Genomic DNA, 20984 nt, shown 5'->3' with positions numbered 1-20984 from the left:
TTTACACAGTGTCCCAACTTTTTTGGAACTGGGGTTGTAAATACCAGGAAATAAAAGCTGAAATTCTAAACTCTCTTCTCATATTCATCTTTTGATCTCAAGGCCAGATGTGTTCAGTCTACAAAAACAAAAACAAATGAACTGGCCTTGCCGTTCCAGCAGTTTGACAGAAGACTGTATGCTAATTTTTAGAGTCACTATGAATCATTTAATGGATTTCAAAAGATCTCTGGTCTATTACACAAGTTAAATTTTTATTGTTGTCAGGTCATCATGACTTCAGATCATGTGACTGCTTCATGGTTCATTTTTAAGCTTCATGGTTTGTTGGAGCTTGTGTTGTTGTGCAAGCTAGGTGCAATGATAGCCATGCAGTGAGGTTAACAAACCTGGCTGTATTCCTTTAGATCAAAAGTTAGCACCACTAACTCTATTCAGCATTGTGATTTATGATGTATTACTGCAGTAAACAATATTTGAATGATGTGGATTTACTGAGCACAAATATTATTGTTGGTCAGTTATGTCTATATCTCATATGCATTATCTGTCCAACAAATACCAAACAGTTGGTAGAAGATTAAAGAACAACTGTTTGTGAGCATGTGTACACAGTTTTAATGAAGTGATATTGTATTACTAGGTCACATTGTCAGGCCTGTGGAAGGGCCTCAGATGCTCATGATGTTTGATGTTTGCTAAGGCAAACGTGGCAAAAGGAAACATTTTCTTGAAAACAGAGTGTGGAAATTGTGTGTCGAGTTGTAGTGGAATTTTATATTCACATGAACACGCATTTATAGTACACAGTAATGGCACACTTTTGTGCATATATGTTCCTATGTGAGCTTGAGGAAGCAAAGTGAAGAGAAAATATGAACTCCCCCCATCCCTGGCCAACTACCTGTTAGCTTGGTGTTGGTGTTTAGCCATTAATTTCTTGATAATAACAACATATTGACTGTTTGTTTTATGAGTCATCAAGAATGATTTGTAAATTAAGTAATTTCACATCTTGTGGTTTTCAGAAGTTTAAAATGCCAGTGTATTAAGCTAGAGGTGTATTTTTGCTACGAAATCTCACTAAGAAATTCATGTTTATATGTTAGCTTGTTTAGTATAATGCTAGCCCATGGTTTAGCCAGTTTACTAAAATGCTAGTTCATGATTTAATGGTTTGTTGTAATGTTAGGTCATTGATTACTCGTTCATATTTGAACTGTTTACTAAATGCTAGTCCATAGATTTTGCCTGTTTATTGTAATGCTAGGTTATGGTTTAGCCTGTTTGCTATAATAGTAGTTCATGGTTTAGTTTGTTATTTGTAATGCTAATTCATGGTTAAGTTTGTTATTTGTAATGCTAATTCATGGTTTAGTTTGTTTACTGTAATGCTAGTTCATATTTTAACCTGTTTTCTGTAATGCTAGTTCATATTTTAACCTGTTTTCTGTAATGCTAGTTCATATTTTAACCTGTTTTCTGTAATCCTAGTTCATATTTTAACCTGTTTTCTTTAATGCTAGTTCATATTTTAACCTGTTTTCTGTAATGCTAGTTCATGGTTTAGCCTGTTTTCTGTAATGCTAGTTCATATTTTAACCTGTTTTCTGTAATGCTAGTTCATATTTTAACCTGTTTTCTGTAATGCTAGTTAATGGTTTAGCCTGTTTTCTGTAAAGCTAGTTCATATTTTAACATAGATTCAACATATGCCATTTAATGTTAATGTTATAAAAGCTCGTTTGTCAGATACATTCTAACAACATTCTTTGTAGCTAATATCATAAATTCTAAAGTTGCATAACCTGTGTATAAAGATCTCATGTGAAAATTAGCTTTCAACTTGATGCAAAATGGTCCTTTGTTGTTTTGCATCTGTTGGTTTGGGTGTGATCCTTGTGTTGCATGAGCAGGCAGTTCAAATATAAGGGCTGTATTTGCTTACAGGTTTAAAATCAAATACAGGTGTATAATACTGAACTATTATCAGAATGAAGTTTAGAGAATTTCACTGATAAAAAAAACAAAAACAAAAAAAAAAACACAATCAAAAAGTTTGAACTATACCACCGTAATGAAAATCTCTTTAGAAGGGTTGCATAGAAGAACCCCTTAATAAGAGCAACACCACAATTTTGGCATGTTTTGCATCAAGTGGTCCAGGGGTTATTAAGAAGATTTATGGCATCACTTTGGGCATTATTTAGCCCAGCATTTTTGTTTCAATATGTTAATGGACCCAAACCTACATACAAAGGTTGTCTTAACACTAAATCAGTGTTTGGAGGTGCTAGTAATGTTGGTGTTAACTGTGGTGCAAATAATGTTTCCAGTTTCTAACTGCATTAGAAGTAAACTGGGATGACCTGAATTTGGAAAACGTTAACTGGTCCGATTTTGAATTCTGCAGGGGTCAGTGTGTTTGATGTGGAAGCCATTTTTGGACGGAACATTCTGTGCTGTCATTGAACTGCCATGAATGTACTGTATATTTATATGTATGTATATAGAAGTATGCATATCAGGCTGGCTGTAAGCACATAAACAGCTGCAGAGCCTTGTGTGACACACAGCCCTTCACACAGAATGACAAGCGATATTAGTGTCAGTCAGGCAGGACTGAGTTATGTAAGGAAAGACTGTCGAAAAACAGATGGAGAGAGAGGGATGGTGATATAACCAAACAAATAGGAATAACTCATAAATAAGTGCAATATGGAGTCTTTAGCCCAGCTGTGCAAGGTAGCTACAGTGCCCTCCACTAATATTGGACACCTTGGTAAATATGAGCGAAGAAGGCTGTGAAAAATTGTCTTTTGTTGTTTAACCTTTTGATCTTTTGTTCAAATCTTTTGTTCTGGCAGAAAAACAGCCCCAAAGCATTAAAGAGCCACCACCATATTTAACCGTGGGCATGAGGTACTTTTCCTATGGCTACCTCTCTGTGTGCGCCAAAACCACCTCTGGTGTTTATTACCAAAAAGCTCTATTTTGGTTTCATCTGACCATAGAACCTGATCCCATTTGAAGTTCCAGTAGTGTCTGGCGAACTGAAGACGCTCGAGTTTGTTTTTGGATGAGAGTAGAGGCTTTTTTTCTTGAAACCCTTCCAAACAACCGCGCATCACAGCTACATTCCTTGGTCTAACACATTGTTATTAATGACTAAGGGAATTTGGCCTATGTGTTACCTCATATTTATACCCCTGTGAAACAGGAATTAATGGTTGAACAATTTCCTCTTCCTAATCGCCCAGGTGTATTAAATTTTTTTAAAAAATCAATAGGAATATACTTCAAATATATATTTCTCATATGAATTCATAGGGGTGCCAATAATTATGGAACACATATATTTAAAAAAGATTTGTTTTTTGTGATAAACCTGTGTTCTGTTTGCAGTTGTGTGATATCCACGAGAGCAGAGTAAATTTTTTTAACAAAATATCAAAAGGTTAAACAATAAAGACAATTTTTCACAGCCTTCTTTGTACATATTTACCGAGTGGAAGGCACGGTAAGTCAGGTTTGCTTTTACAGTTATTTACTCTAGGGTTATTTAAGCAAACATAATTTTAAGATAAAGAACCTGGCGTGTATTGGGATCTAACTGGCTGGAGGGTCCCATTTTGAAAATTTCGTCAATGGCCCACAAACTCAAGAACCAGAGCAGAATTCGCACTAATCAGTTTCAAGTATTAAAGTTTAAACCTCAACTTTGCTGAGACCTCAAGAATGATCCTTAACCCTCACCTGCTCTGCTGGGTTTGACGTGTGCTCCATTGTAGGTATGAGTTCCTAACACAAACTGCTACTGGTCATAAAAACAAATGTCCAAACCCAAGTGAAAGAGGACATCTTTAAGACTGGAATAAAAGAGAATATGTTGTAAGGTTTTGAAGCAACACATTAGTAAATGGTTTCTGGATTTGAATGCACATAAAGATGTCTGTAAACATCCCAGAAGGTGGATTGGTGATGTAAATGCCCTTACGTGAGAATGCGTTTGCACGGTGCAATGCAATGGACTGGTGTCCCATCCAGAGTGTATTCCCTCACAGAGCCCAGTGTTCCCAGGATAGGCTCCATAACCCACCACACTCCTTACCAGTATATAGAGTTTACCGAAGATGAACATAGGTATCATAGCTGTTTGGTTTTTCTTTTGAAAGATAATCCACAGACCTGGGCTGATAATAAATGGACTACTGTAATAAATTACAATTTAGATTTTAATGATAGTTCTAATATTGGTCTTTAATCTCGCATGATTATTCTCATTAATTTATTATGAAATTGCTAATATGTCGTAAATTATTTTCCTTCGAATGAGCAATAATGAGTTTATTTACATTGGTCTGTGTGTGCATCTGGTGTCTGGATGCTGCCCAACTGCACCACCTCAATTCCAAGGAGAGTCAACACAATGAAGGACGCTGACACTCCCACGTGTATGTACAGATGTATGTGCACATGGCCTACACGTGAGCTTTCTCCAGTGGGAGGGGGATTGGGAGGAGAGGCAGAAGAACACAGAACAGGAACATCATGTTCCATTTTGTTCTATGTTTCATGTATGATTATTCATGGACCTGATTTCTACCGCCATCTAGAGGTGACATCCCCACTTACCTATAAAAATAAATCAAAGGAAAGGAAAAATACATGAAAAAGTAGAGGAAATGTTTTAATTAAAAAAGACAGAAAAAGGTGAGAAAAGGAAATATTTACATATGCATGTGCTCCTCAACAAGTTAAATACAATTTGAAAGCAAAATCAGAAAGAATACATGGCAGAAAAAGAAATGTACAGTATATTAAAATTAGTGTATCTGTTACTTGCTTGGTTTGTGTAATAAAATCATAAACAGTGTGTATGCAACATTTTTGACTATTTCTCAGATTACTTGGGTGCCATTTGTGTCCCACTAATATTACATTTGTGTGTGCACTATAATGGTGTGTGACAATTTACAGGTGCATCTCAAAACATGTGAATATCGTGGAAAAGTTCATTTATTTCCCGCAATTTAATTCAAAAAGTGGAACTTTCATATATTTTAGATTCATTACACATAAAATGAAATATTTCAAGCTTTTTTTTTGTTTGTTTGTTTGTTTTAATCTTGATGATTAGCGCATGGAAATCAAAAAGCCAGTATCTAGCGCCACCTAGTGGTGGTTTATTGGTGGTTTCTCCTCCAGCATATATCCCCCATTTATGGATATTTCCTGCTTAGCAAAGTTTTGACTTATTGATCCAGGCCAAGTGTAACTCTTATAAATAAAAACAAGAAGAAGAAGAAGAAGAAGAAGCAAAGTCAGTAGGTGCTGTGTTTGAAAAGACGATCTAATTTAATCCACATTAACCTAATGAACAGAAGTTACATTACAAGTTGATTTTTTTTACGTTGCCCACATAAACATTACCTCAATATTGTCAATCCACTGATATACACTAATTAACATATTTTCCATTATATATATCCCACATTTTCACATGAATGATGTCTTTCATGTAGTGGATTATAGTAGTTAATTAAGTAATAATGTTCTAGGAAAGTATACATCTTTGGGGTAGTAACAGTTCACTTTTGCAGCCACCCTGAAGTTAATGATTATGTTTTTTTAATTTTTTTTTTTATTTTTTATACATAACAGCACATCCTGAAGTGTTTTATTCATATTCATATGCCACAGCAATTTAAAGAACGTCATACTTTTTATCGGTTTATAGCTACATTTGAAACAAGTTGTTACTTACATTCTAGTAGCTATAAGCAGTTGTTCCCTCACAATTTCTCGGTCCTAAAGACTTCCTTATTGGGGAAAACATACTGACTGTTACAACACTCAGACACTGTGTTATCACTAACACAGCCTTATCGAAATGTAACCATATCGATGATTAGATGTTTTTCTTTGTTAAATAACAACATTTTTAATCAGTTCACATTAAGCTTTGATGATGTGGAGCATCCATCATACAAGTCCCTGTGCAAGTTGTCACTAAAGGACCGATAACATATTAGAAAGTGCATGTTAATACAAACGTGCCAGAACTACTGTCTGAGCTGCTGTTATAGAAAATGAACACCTTCTGACCAATCAAATTCGAGCATTCGACAGTGCATTGATTTGCGTTTAGATATTCTGCATTCTGTACCCGAATAAATTACAAAACTGTAGTGCAGAATGTTTTCGGAAATTCTCCATTATGCATTTGGACATCACTCCAAAATGGCCGAGTTTCAAAACAGTGCGCTATATCATGAATCAGGTGTAAATTGTGGTGTAAATTGTGGTGGGTTTTCTGTTTTGCAGATTTCACGCCAAGCCATAAATGACACATGTTTGTTGCATAGTATAGCAATATCATGGGTTCTGATTGGTGGATATTCTCAGTATGGATTTCTGCAATTACTATAAAGTCTAGGATTGCCAGTTTTGATTGGTGTATCTCACATGTAACAGTAATGGGGTCACATTTCCAGAATTGAATAGGTCCTCTGAATAATGCAGCCAGCACAGTGAAACTTAACCCTCCACATCACGCACATTATTGGAGGGAGAGAGAGAGACAGATATGCATGACTGCACACAGACACACACCCCATCCTTCCGAATTTGGTGACACTAACATCTGTATACCATGTTCACAAACCTGCAAGGTTAAAAAGGGTCTCTTTTAAGTAATGTTCTTGAAGAAATGAAACTAAATCAGATAAATGTTCATCAATGCTATATTTGCGGTAGCAGGTTATAATCTGTTGGTACATACACAGTACTGTACAACATAGTGTTTATATGTATATAGAACCTGATTAAAAGAATAACTAGCAGAGGTAAACAAAACCTTCAGGGTTCTGCATTTTTTATGAAGCCTGTTCCCATCTACGGTGATCTTTCATTCCAGATCAAGTGGCTCAGAAAGAAACGCCAGGAAGACGATGAGATGGGTGATATTTCACAAGCATCGCTGCCTAACTGGGGACAGGTTTTGATTGACCGAATACACGGCCTACAATGGTGACCATGATGGATGGCTAACATGTTTAGATCACCCAAGCTGATGTGAAGTTCATCTGCGTATGTACAATTACCACGCTATCGCTCTTAAATGAATACCTTAGAGGTATTCCATTTTTTTAAGGTGAGAGGTTTGATCAGAGGTTTTATTTTAAACCAGCTTTCATGGATCTCATATTTGGTTTTAAACAGAATAATGGGAAAACCATCACCAAGAAGGATACCTGTTCCAATTCCAGGCCTTGGAAGTTGGTCAAATAAGGCATCTTAAAAGAATATAGTGTCTTACGACTAAGATAGGTGTTATCTCTGGGCATTTCCTGAAACCCTTGTAGATACTATTTTACTGGAATTTGTCATAATGAACCTTTCTGATTGGTCAAATGCAATCTTCACATTATAACAAACCATCTTACCCATGATTTTTATTCAAGCTTGCCATGCAACATTAATGACAAAACAGACCTTCCACAGTTTTTACACATGTGGTATGTCAAAAACTTTGTGCGGTATGTCAAAAACTTTCTTTTCCTTGTGCGGACAGGACAATGATTCACAATAGTTGAATCATTTCTGTTTCTTTATATAGATCCTTTAGCTCCTCAAAATATTTTGGAGCATCAATTCTTTAGGTCATTCGTCAAAATTTATAGGTCACTAGGCCTCTTGGTTGACTAATGCCCTCCTCACTGACGTTTGGTGGACGGCCTCCTCCGGGCAGAGTCACAGTTATGTCATATACTTTCCATTAAAAAAAACAAAACAAAACTATGGGTTGGTCCAGGAACGTGTGTATTTATATTGAGATCGTGTGACACTTAATTGTGTGACATCTGATGACAGATGGTTGTACTAAAACTAATATAGGTGTCACAGCAATAGTGGGTAAACACTTATTCAAAATAGTTACTCTTTTTCTGTGTAAAAAAAATATTTGTAAACTATATGGATTTCCCCCAAGATAGGATAAAATTAGTGTCAATTCAAGGCATATAATCTCAGTTAAGTCCATTTCAGTTCCATGTTGTAACATGCATAGCATTCTACTTATGCACAGCTTCACTCTAGTGTTGGGTTTCAGTAATCATATTGTTGGGGTAATGCTTTTTTATGCTATTACTGTTCAATTGAACCACTGAGGACTGTTAATACTTATGCTTTTTCTCTGTAATTAAATGTTTTTCTGAACACAATTTGCTGTTTATTTGACTTGTCTTACTGTAATGTTTGTAATGTTTTATTGTCAATTCTGTATTACAGTGCCCTCCACTAACATTGGCACCCTTGGTAAATATAGGCAAAGAAAACTGTGAAAAATTGTCTTCATTGATTAACCTTTTGATCTTTTGTTAAAAATAATTTACAAAAATACTCTGCTGTCATGGATATCGAACAATTGCAAACACAACGCAGGTGTATACAACAAAATCTTTGTTAAATATAGGTGTTCAATAATTATTGGCACCCCTATGAATTCATATGAGAAAAATATATTTGAAGTATATTCCCATTGATATTTTACTTTTTTATTTAGTCCACCTGGGTGACTAGGAACAGGAAATTGTTCAACCGTGACTGGGGTATAAATATGAGGTAACACATAGGCCAAATTCCCCTAGTCATTCATAACAATGTGTTAGACCAAGGAATGTAGCTGTGATGCGCGGCAAAAGGTTGTTGAGCTTCACAAAATGGGAAGTGGCTATAAGAAAATAGCACATGCATTGAAAATGCCCATTTCCACCATCAGGGCAATAATTAAGAAGTTCCAGTCAACTGAAAATGTTATGAATCAACCTGGACATGTGTCTATATCGTCTCAACGCACTGTAAAGAGGAAGGTTCGAGTGGCAAAAAAATCTCCAAGGATCACAGCTGGAGAATTGCAGATGTTATTTGTGTCTTGGGGTCAGAAAGTCTCCAAAACTACAATCCGAAGTCACCGACATCACCAGAAGTTGTTTGGAAGGGTTTCAAGAAAAAAAGCCTCTACTCTCATCCAAAAACAAACTCAAGCATTTTCAGTTTGCCAGACACTACTGGAACTTCAAATGGGATCGGGTTCAACGGTCAGATGAAACCAAAATAGAGCTTTTTGGGAATAAACACCAGAGGTGGTTTTGGCGCACACAGAGAGGTAGCCATATGGAAAAGTACCTCATGCCCACAGTTAAATATGGTGGTGGCTCTTTAATGCTTTGGGGCTGTTTTTCTGCCAGAGGACCTGGACATTTTGTTAGGATACATGGCATCATGGATTCTATCAAATATCAACAGATATTAAATGAAATCCTGACTGCCTCTGCCAGAAAGATTAAAATGGGCCGTGGTTGGATCTTCCAGCAGGACAATGATCCAAAACATTCATCAAAATCAACACAAAAATGGTTTACTGTCCACAAAATCAAGGTCCTGCCATGGCTGTCCAAGTCTTGATTTGAAACCCATAGAAAACCTGTGGGGTGAACTGAAGAGGAGAGTCCACTAGTGTGGACCTCGGAATGTGAAGGATCTGGAGAGATTCTGTATGGAGGAACGGTCTCAGATCCCTCACCATGTATTCTCCAACTTCATCAGGCATTATAGGAAAAGACTCAGAGCTGTTATCTTGGCAAAGGGAGGTAGCACAAAATATTGACTAAAAGGGTGCCAATAATTGTTGCACACATATATTTAACAAAGTTATTTTTTTTCATAAACCTTTGTTATGTTTGCAAAACAAAAGATCAAAAGGTTAAATAATAAAGACAATTTTTCGCAGCCTTCTTTGCTCATATTTACTAAGGGTGCCAATATTAGTGGAGGGAACTGTACATATTGGAACCAGTTGCACAAGACAAATCTTTGCAACTCACTGACAATAAACTATTTTTCTAATCACATGAAACATTTTGTTAACACAGAAGGTCAGATCCGAATCTACAAATGTTCGTTCCAGCTGTACAGTATTTATGTATAATCTTCCTAAAACCTAGAGAGCGAGGGGTTTGAGTTGCACAATCCACATCCAGCCAACAATGGCAGCTCCTCTCTCAAAAGGAGCAGCTTAAATATTCATAAGGTAACCCACACCTGTTTCCAGGTAACCGATGCTGGACTCCTGAACCGTGGCAGTGTGTCTATGTGAGGGAGTGATCAGTGCTGCAACTGTTTCTCTCATTCTCCACTTCAATCAGTAACCAGGGCTTCTGCAAGCAAACCTGAAAGAATACAAGATCATGAAGGATCTCTGACCTGGATTTTGGACTCATACTACCACTACCACCACCACAACCATCTCTGTCCGTCTCTAGGCCTATTGTTTGAAAGGTTTTTTTTTTTTTTGTGCAGATGGACCATAGACAGCGTTGAGAGCGTCTAAATTCAGCAGAAAGTCTGGAATTCAGTCGATGGTGGTTTGACTGGACATTTGAGGGACTTCTCGTTCTCAGTTTTCACTTCACCAGGGGTTTTGGAAGAAATGAGCATGAATCCACTGTGGAAAGTGTACAAGAGCAAGGTGATGAAGACCCTCAACCCTGACACTGAGGAAGAGCCTGCTGAAGAGGTAATGTTAGAGCTGATAGTTAACTCTAAATGGAAAAATATATTGATATAAATGTTATACAGTAAACCAAAAATCATCAAGACAAGCATCAGAGTGAGGAATCACACCACTAGACCTCTACTCTGGGTTCAGTTTGTTTATGGAAATATCTAGCTAGGTAGTTTTGTTAAGCTACACTGCTTCTTATTGGGGAAAAAAGTAGGTAATTAGTGGAAAAAGGACATTATTTTGAAAATAGCCACTCGTGCGGTTTCTACACCTAAACAATGCTAAATATATACGTGATAAAGAACAGGACATATTACACATCGTGGGCTGTTGATAAGGTGGTCCAGCATGAATACAACACTCTCCTGTCCAAATAGGAGCAGATAAACATTGCCTTATGCTACAGCTGTACCTCAGAGAAAAGGGCTTTATTATGCACAGTCATTCTCTTAAGCATGGTCAGATGGAGACAAACGAAGTGGAACAAGTCCTCTGGGAAGTGGACGTCGGTGAATTTACACAGAACTGATTCTCTGAATCTTAATAAAGTGCAAGGAGAGCCTCCTACTCCTTAATTTAGTATCTAAATCTGTCTACGTTGGAAAGAGATTGAGAGAAGGAATGCAACAGGTGGGTCAGATGGCTGCAGGTGAAATGGAGCAGACGGTGGGATGTGACCCAGTTCTTTAAGGCCTGCCGTAATTCGATCTTTAACAAGAGCATGGCTTCAGATACCAGTTTACTGATTTAGCAGGGATGAGGTTTGAGCAGGCGCTCCAACTCAAGACCTCTGAACTTGAGAGAGCTGAAAGATATAGAGAGCACCTGATGTAGTTTTGATGCCGGGTTAGAAACTAGAGTATATGCATTCGGGCTATCAAAACTCCCTTAAATTGTATTTATTTCCACTGTTTAGAGTTTGAAGGTGTTACAATATGAATGAGCCCATCATTTTATTCAGTCGCTATATAAAATTAGCAGTCGGTGTCCTTCTCAAGCAAAGAAAATCATAGGAAATATCATAATTTCATCCAAAACATCAGTTTATTGTTCATTTATAACTATTTACCCAGAGTCATTTATATTTTACTCAATTTACCATGTAGAAATCCATGTAGGAAACTAACAATGCACGGTGTAATAATTCAAATAAAGCAGCAGCAACAACAAATAAGGTACAGTGATACATTTTCAGGTTGTTAAACAGCTTTAAGATGTTTTGTTTTGCTAATATTAAAACCCATCATTTAAGGCGATTTAGCAGCAGCCATACTAGGAATCTGGGGGAAAAAATTGCGATTAGCCCTGATCCCAATTTTCCGAAACCCCTTTTCCTACGTCAAATAAAAACGTCTTTCAGTTGACTTACACTAAATGCAGAACTTGTGATCTTATATGGATGGATGTGCATGGATTTTTTTGTTGTTGTTGCCCTTTTTAATATGTAGAGTACTGAAAACAGTTCCAATTATTGTGATAGCATTAGATAGGATCGTTATGAGAAAATATTCTTTGCAGATCCATCAGTTCTTAATACATGCCCAGATATAATGCATTCTTACTGTGCTCTCAGAGTTTTCGTAGAGTTCTGAAGGAGGATAAGCCAAATTCACGATTTCTGACTGAAATCTATGTGATGTCAAACGCCCCGTTATTACAGAGTTGGTAGAAAAATACTGCATATATTACTCACATAAATCTGTGATGGCCCTCTCATGAATATCTCCTTAGGCAGAGTTAGGAATAACTATGAGTATATTTCTATAGTGTAATTGCATATTATTATGTGTCTTATTCACAGTGTTTTTTTTTTTATTTGTTATGGTATAGACTGCAGTGATCACAACCCACCCCCCCTCCCCCCAAACTGTGAATCCGTCCTTTCTGCCCAGTGTTTTGTCTGGTTAAGTTTCTTATTTTGTCTCTAGTTCAGTGCCACAAGATCAGATCAGTTCAAGTGTACTGTGGATAAAAACTCAAATGAAAAAAAGAGATAATTGATCTAATATTACAATGAAATGGGTTTACATTATGTTGCTTAATTCTGCTCCTTATGTGGCAAACTGTATAAGTGAGGAATAAAACCCTTGGGATATGCTTTTATAGAAAAATAATCAAGAACAGGGTGATGTGATGTGATGCAGTCTGACATGAAGCGGAGTTACTGTTACTACCTGAGAGTTGATTCATTTTATACCATAGGATTTTGCTAACAATTACAATTTCTAATTAATTAAAAACATCTGTTCCTTTAAAAAAATTCAATTTACAGTTACATTTAAGGTTGTGGAACGTCTATGAAACAAATTAGCTCCTGTTATCACTTATATTATAGCAGCTATAAAACATCGTTCCCTCACCAGTTCGCCTCTCCATTGTTCGCCCCTCTTTTTTCTGTCTCTTTGGAAGTTAATGAGAATAAAGGAAATGCATTTTGTCACATTACCAGGAAACCACAAAGTACTAACTCTTCTGTAACGAAGACTTTCCGAAAGCTTAACGTTACTGCTTTTCCTCTGACTGTTACAAAGCGCTCACACTGGAACTTCTTTCCAAGCTGTTATTATAGAAAATCCATCAACACTTTCTGACCAATCAGATTTGAGAATTGACAACACGGTTCATAAGAAGGTTCATGTTCACCAGGAACATCCAAAAAGATCTGATTTAGCACCTTGTATGGATAATAGGGAAATAATCATAATAATAATAATATAATATAAATAATATAATAATAGTATGTCAGACATTTATCAGGCATTTTTTGTGGGATTATTAACTTATTTGAAAATTTGGGGAACACTGTTTTTTAAATTTTTTTATTATTTTTTTATTTTTAATGGGAAAACACTGCTCTAGATTAGTTTGTGTATTGCAGGACCATATGGAACCACTAGATGGAGATATTTCTATTCGAACCAATCTTCATTCTACTAGAACTCATTTCTAGCTCACACCCAAATCCAAAAGATCTAATCCAAATAACACTAACAGGAGATATTGGCACTAAAATGCAGATCTCCACTAGGACAGTTTGTGGTGTTTTGTGGCACTTTGATTAAAATCTTGATCAAGATAACTTTATTAGTCATGTGGAATTCATAACTTTCCAGTCGAGACATAACAGGTCTGCCAGATGTAGCCTACACTTGCATCACTGAGGCATAGTAGGAAGATATGACAGTGTGATTTTGATATTGCAATACATTATGTTATAATACAATTTTCGGAGCGTATTAGAGGTATCGTCTGTACTTTTAGAACATGAGCATAGCATACTGAGAGTAGAGTTTTTTTTTTATTTTTTTTTTTATCTAATGTTAAACATAGAAAAACAATCTTCAAACATTTTTGTAATAGTTTGTAGCTTGACTGTTGAGGATGCTTTACAATATAATAGCTTTGCTCTTAAACACAGTAAGTTGCGATGGCAAATTTCACACATCTAGCCTACCCAGTTGTGAACCATTGTGAGCACAAACTGCTTTCCAGTCCATATGGTGTGACAAGTGGATTAATGTTGCATTACCATTGCAGAGCTGTAACTGGAGTTGAGTCATGTTGGAAATCTCATGTGTGCTGCATTGAACTTGGCAGCACCCTACTGACAACTCCCTACCCTCTTTCTAGCTCTGCCAGTGATGTTGTGTCTTACCTTATCTCACTGATTTACCTTTGCATGTAGGTGTGTGAGACAGCAGAAGAAATGACTCCAGTCCAGCACGATGAAGGACCAAGCGCTGTGTCTCAGCTGGCGAAAAGAGTAAGGCCACATTCACAGCCTACAAGCAATTCAATATTAAACAGATCTACAGTCTAATCACTTAAGTGTCAGTCTAGTGCAGTGAAAATGAATGTGCTAGGGCTGGAATGACATCATAAACGCACAATCCTATATCACAGTTTTCGCTGGTGGTGCATGCTTAACTTCTCATTTTCAAAGCGAACAGTATTAAATGTCATACAGTACTGTATGGGCTCAATTAGGAACATTTCTAGAACAAACTTGTAGACTTAAGTAAATGTCTGATTTCCTATCTTTAAAGGAGCAATTTGTCATTTTTGGCACCCTCTGCTGCCTACAAGGTGAATTGCAATTGCAACGAAAACATTAACGAGCCTTCCCCTTTGACCCAACTGAACACTTACTCATTTTTTCAATTACACTGGCTTGTTGAATTGTTCCAGAGTGGAGTATCTTTGTCTAGCCTAGGGGGCGGAGCTTATTTCTGGGCCTTTAAAAAAGAAGAAGAAGCAAACAATAGCCATAAATGAAGAAAATAGCCTTATCTATTGCATGTTAATATTGTAAATCACATAAAAATATATATCCTATAAAAATGACATGATTATTTAAAGTCTATTTTAGATTTATACTTATCAGTGTATACAGTTATACTGATTTAGCATTAATAGGCTACAAAAGCATAGTGTTGTGATGAGCTTGTATATTTTCAACGTTTGTGTAATTTGAAGGAAAAGAATACCTGTAGCCACACTATTGTACACTACAGGTGTTAACTCACTGTGTGACATCACTATGTGTTTTTTTTTGCCAGTCTAAGTGATATACCCCTGCACGTTTTCCCTCAGGTACAGGGCGTGGGGACGAAGGGCTGGAAAAGTATGACTGCTCTATTTAATAAAGACGATGAGCATCAGCTCCTGGAGTCTGAGACTGAGAGTCAGCCGGTACCGGACCAGTGAGTGACTTCCCAGTCTTCACGTCCATGATGTGTTTGTAGCCAGTTCAACATCTGCTGTTGTAAAACGCACAGTTTAGGATTTCTCCAGACTCAGCTAAAGATTTAATCAGTCAGTGAGCAGGAGAATCACTAACCTGGGTTGAGTCAGCTATGCTGAACGGTTTTTATCTGGTCAATTATCAAACAGTCTAAAACGTGTTACTCAAGAATTTATGATTTAAAATCAAGGCAAATTTAAAAAAAAAAAAAACATAAAAAAATAACTCTCTGGATCTAGCCATCATACTGGCTACTACATCTATTAGTGAACAAACGTCTTCGAGAAACTGTTCACTATACTATAACAGCCCCCCCCCCCAAACCTCTAAAACTTAAAGCATATGGGAAGTAGGATGCCTTGACACAGGGTATGATTTGACAAAATTGTGTTCTTTTTCATGACTGATTAAATCAAAATAGCTCATTGTAGTGTAAGATAAGATAAGATAAGTGATAAGATGAGCCATTTTTTCATTCTGGTGGGAAATTTCTTGATAACAGGTGCTCTATAGTTTCAGAAAGAGAAGAAAATAGAAAGTTGCTAAAAACAGAAACAACTCTGAAAAAGAAAACGAGGGGAAAAAACAGTAAAGTAAAATAAAAAATCAAAAAACAAAAAAGAATAAAACACTATATATGAAATATAGTGTTATTATTATTATATCCTAGTTCCAGATTTATAAAGCTATGAGACCAGAGTGAAGTGTCTGAGCCCAAAAGTGATGAGTGAACCTCATTTCTAGTATACCTGTTGCAGCTTTAGTTTTTGTAGTGACTATGCTGAAAAGTGCAAGGCAGTGCAAAAATTCTGAAGTGTCTGTAGTACAGCCAAAACACGCCATTGCAAAGACTCAATACTCCATCTCACTTCCTCAGCTCACTTATTTTCAGTAGAGCCCTACTGTAATGTTTCTTTTGACTTGACTCCTCATCTCTTTTCAGCCCACTGGCGGTGAAACCAGAAGAGCCGACGCGACCCAACAAACGCAACACAGGATTCTGGGACACCTTTGCCACCAAGTGGAACCAGGCAGAGGCTATGAAACAGGCTGAAGCAGCGGAGGTGGCCGGTGAGGGCGGATCCGATGGGAGGAGTCAAGAGGAAGCGGATCAGGCAGGAGTGGAGAACACAGCAGGAGAAGATGGAGGTGGCCAGGGCAACAGCTTCTCCAAATATGCCTCTCTGGGCGGGGCCAATGATGATACACCTGCCTTTAAATGGAACTTTGTGACCAGCAAGCTGGCCGAGCTGAAGAGCAAAAGCACAAACAAGAGCAACTAGCCAACAACATAAGAGGACGCCAGAGACAGAAAAAGAAAAAAAACGGATGGAATTTAGTCTGTATCTGCTCTCTCTGAATCTATATGGCTTCCGCCTTTACTTGATGTACTGCTGCATGACACACACTCTTCAGGGAATTATGCACAACAGGCACTATTCAAGCTACAATCACATAAATAACATGGTGTGCAATCACAATATGTTCCTGAAGGCAGTTTTGCTCTTTAGTATACGGTCATTCTATCTCAAGTGGTCCAATGCAGGTTGCTCGACTGTTTTTAATTAATTTTTTTTTTTTTTTGAGTGATTACCTCTATGTATTGCCATTGCAAAACCACCATTTTTTTTTGTTTGTTTGTTTTCATTTTACTTGGTTTAACTACGATGGTCATCTTTGTGTCCTGGCACACAAATTTTGGTTTACGGAAAGCTCAATATCACGGCTCAGGATGGGCTAGCTCCTCGGAACAAAAACTGATCTCTAGAGCACAGTACATGTACATATATAAACATTTTGCACACTCATGTTCCTTTGACTTAGAACTTAAGTCCAAATTTAGCGCTCAAGATTGCTCACAGTTCCACATTTACGGTAAATTTTTAACGGCAAGGGTTCGAGTCTCCATCTTAATTTTTTTTTAGGGGATACTTAGGTAGGTATAGCGTGCATGCATCAGGTTTGAGACTTCTCTTATTTATGGGGGTGTGAATTTGCAGGTTTTTTTTTTTTTTTTAAAATTCCCACCACTTTCCGGTTGAATATCTCTGGTGGGGGACCAGATACGAACGTGAAATTTTCACAAAAACAAGTCCTCTATAATACCATTCTGCTGTAAGAATTGTGAGTTTGAGGTTGGAGGTAAACTTTGCAGGACAGTAGACCTCGTGGGCCAGATTTGAAGAACCAGCCTGATCTGTCATGTTGGTACAGGTGTACAGTTGTTATGTGTGAGTAGATTGTAACCAAATATGGAATCACAGTGATCAGTTGGGCGTTTTACAAATGAACAGTGTCATAAACTGAGCTGTGGTGTTGTTTCTCCCGTGATAAAAGCAGTAAGTGACTGTAGTAAAAGTGTCTGTAGTAAAAATGAAAAAACAGTCAAGCAACCAACTTTGCAATTATTGGACCACTTGAGATGGAATAACCCTATAAGAAACATCCCTGTTATTTTGCACTATAAGTATAGTCTAGTTTAGTTTTAATCCTGCTAGTATTTCTGTGGATTCTTTTCCTTCGAACCATCTCCCAGACCTGAATAACATAATTGTAACCCCATCATCTTGAACAAGTCATCATATAAGTAGTCATAACATGCTTTATACCTTTGTTAATCCATTGAATAAGTAGCTACAGCCTTAACACTGCTGTTACAATAATGCTAATTTCTGCTAGTGCAGCTATAGGATTTACAATATCATGTGTTGCTGCATTTGTATGATTATTGTACTCAAACATAAGAAAAACATGATCACTGACTTAGAAATAAACAATTGAATGGCTCCTCGTGGACGTTCTGATGACATAAGCACACTTGAATTCACAGACAAAATGGCGACATACACAGTGAACGCTAAGCCTTAGCCTTTTAGGAAACATGTTTCTGGTTTTCAACATAATACAGGTGATTTGTATTTAACAACACTACACGAAATTTAGTATGTTGTGCTAGCAATGAGGTTTTTTTTTTTTTTTCTAGTATCACATGATACCCTAGATGGACACCTAAATGGTTTAAAGTAGAAAATGTAAAATATTGTAGTAATTAATGTAGTCCTGGTCAAATTTCACAGGTTTCCATGAATTATCTATGTTTTGGCATGCATGTATGAGCACAACAGAACGTAGCATTATCATCAAGCTAATATGTAGTGGTCTTTATTTACCACATCAACAAGCTAACTGGAGTCATTTCTGAATTAGCATGCCTATAGTAAACACATTGACAAATAGACAGTATTAAAATCGACAAAAGCAAACACTGTATAAGTCAAAATGGCTGCTAGATGGCGAAAAATACATGGTAATGTAACAATATAAATGAGGTTACGAATGGTAGCGTGGGCACAAAGAATGCACTTTTGTCCAGGAGGAAAATGGGATCATGTGAGTTCTGCTTATTTTCTGCTTGTCTTATTTCCTGTCCTGGCTTCTCCTAAATTCAGTTTGGTCTAATATATGAAACCAGAGTCAGAGTTTCTGTGTGTGTGAGAGAAAGAGAGCGCGAGAGAGAGAGACATTTGTTATGTGCGAACATTTGCGGAACGTTGTCATAATGGTGCCTGCTGTAAGCTGTTTGCTCTCTTCTCTTCTGCTTCATTCTTTCACCTTACAAAAAAATTACTGCAAATAAAGACCATCGGATGAAATCCTTGTTTGTTTTTATCATTTCAGACTCATTTCACGTGTCATTGTTGTTAAGTTGTTATTGCAATTTTGGCTCCAGATGAACAGATAAATCATAGCTTCCACATGAACAACGATAGAAATCATTTTAGAGTCTAACATTTAGACTAAATAACACGTCTTTAAATATAAACATAAAGCCAGAGCGAGCACGTTTTTTCTTTCTTTCCATTACATTCGGATTCACTGCAGGCTGCTCTTACAGCTAGTCTGGGTCCCAGTTTAAATGCTGTATTTAATATTTCAAAAATATTTATATTTAATATTCAAATATCAAAGTATAATAACTTTTTTTTTATTTTTATTTCACTGCAAAAACTATTTACACCTTAGCAAGAGATAATATCTTCAATATAGACATATAAAATAGTATTTCCTATTATAATAGTACAATAAACCAAATATATGATTATTAAACCTATGTCTAAACGTTTTTGACTAATGTCTAGCTTGAAATACTCTTGTTGATAATTTTCAACATGATAATAGAAATAATTTAAAGCATTTATTTCTAGAAAGAAGCGAAATGATCTGAAAATCCTGTCGAACAAGAAACTTTAAAGTTTGAAGTGAAATGTAAAAGCATCTAAAAACAGGCTGAATAATCTTATTTAGGTTTATAATAAACTTATTATCAGAACTATTAGATACATTTTCCCATATTCAAGATATTTTGACTTGACGTCATTTGCAGTTTTGTTTATGAATTAATTCATTAATTTATTTATTGGTGATGGTTTTTTATATATATCATAAGGTAGGTATCTTTTTTTAAAAAAAAACAAATTTATTTATAGCATTTCAATGGGCTGATTTTTTTTTTTTTTTTTTTACATTCCTGATTTTTGATTAATCATATTGTTTATTAAAGAAATAATAAAAATGGCTTAGGAATAAGTAATTAAAAATAATAAAATGAATTTCTTCTTGATCCATAAATACGTTTAGCGAATCTGTTTCCACTGCACATATTAAAGGTGAATAATCCACCAGGAGAAACATGAATGACATCACACCTATGTCAAAAACCCTCAAGTCAATAAACACTGAAATGGTTCGGACCAGGACGTCCTGCAATCTAACATTTTTACGGTATTCCTTCAGTACAATGTATAAGTAGACACGGTTTCATCCAGAGGGTGCAGGGAAGTGTGTGTACAGCAGCAGGTTCATTAAACACACAGCTGGAGCCTTTATCGCATATGGTGTATAGAACTACTAGGCTCTGATTCAGCCCATTTAACATGGATAAAATGGTGTACTTGATGTTCATGTAATATAGAATGTTTAGCTAACTTGAGATCGAATTTACGACAGAGATGAGGAATTCTTGTTTCTGACTATCAGGGCAGTGGATAACTGGATGAACTGAAATGAGTTTGATACGAGTCAGTGTTGTGTAAAGTGTCTTACTAACAATGCTGCTGGGATTTCTTCTGATCTTTCCATTCAGTAGCACAGAACTTTAATGACTGAGTCATTCTGATAATGGATTCCCAGAGCAACGGAATATTTAGGTCATCAGTCTCGCTTCTGATTGACCAGAAGGTGTTGAGTCATTTTCTCTAACAGCAGCTCTGACAGTAGTTCCAGCTGTAATTGTTTCTATAGGTGCATCTCAAAAAATTAGAACATTGTGGAAAAGTTGATCCCCCCCCCCCCCCCCCCGGTGATTCAATTCAAAAAGTGGAACTTTCATATATTCTCGATTCATTACACATAAAGTGAAATATTTCAAGTCTTTTTTGTTTTAATCTTGATGATTACGACTTACAGCTCACGGAAATCAAAAATCCAGTATCTCAAAATATTAGAATAAAGAATTAATAATACAGAAATGTCGACCTGGGAAGAGGTCTAATCAATTGATTAACTCAAAACACCTGCAAAGGTTTCCTGAGTCTTTAATCTCTCAGTCTGGATCAGTACACACAATCACAATCATGGGGAAGATGAAAATACATTTTGCATTTCATTTGGAAA

General features: G+C 36.5%; 1 protein-coding gene across 1 annotated transcript; it reads left to right on the top strand.

Moving 5' to 3' along the window:
* The first annotated feature begins 8496 nt into the window (after nt 1–8496).
* LOC128599977 (uncharacterized protein C1orf232) lies at nt 8497–19213 on the top strand. The gene is made up of 4 exons (XM_053612059.1): nt 8497–10579; nt 14253–14330; nt 15161–15270; nt 16255–19213. The coding sequence occupies exons 1-4, from the start codon at nt 10493–10495 to the stop codon at nt 16592–16594; spliced, it is 615 nt and encodes a 204-aa protein (XP_053468034.1). The 5' UTR covers nt 8497–10492; the 3' UTR covers nt 16595–19213.
* Nucleotides 19214–20984: the final 1771 nt, after the last annotated feature.

The sequence above is a fragment of the Ictalurus furcatus genome, chromosome 23, assembly GCF_023375685.1.
Source record: "Ictalurus furcatus strain D&B chromosome 23, Billie_1.0, whole genome shotgun sequence".
NCBI lineage: Eukaryota > Metazoa > Chordata > Actinopteri > Siluriformes > Ictaluridae > Ictalurus > Ictalurus furcatus.
The sequence above is the reverse complement of the archived record's forward strand: the minus strand, read 5'-3'. Positions and strand labels throughout refer to the sequence as shown.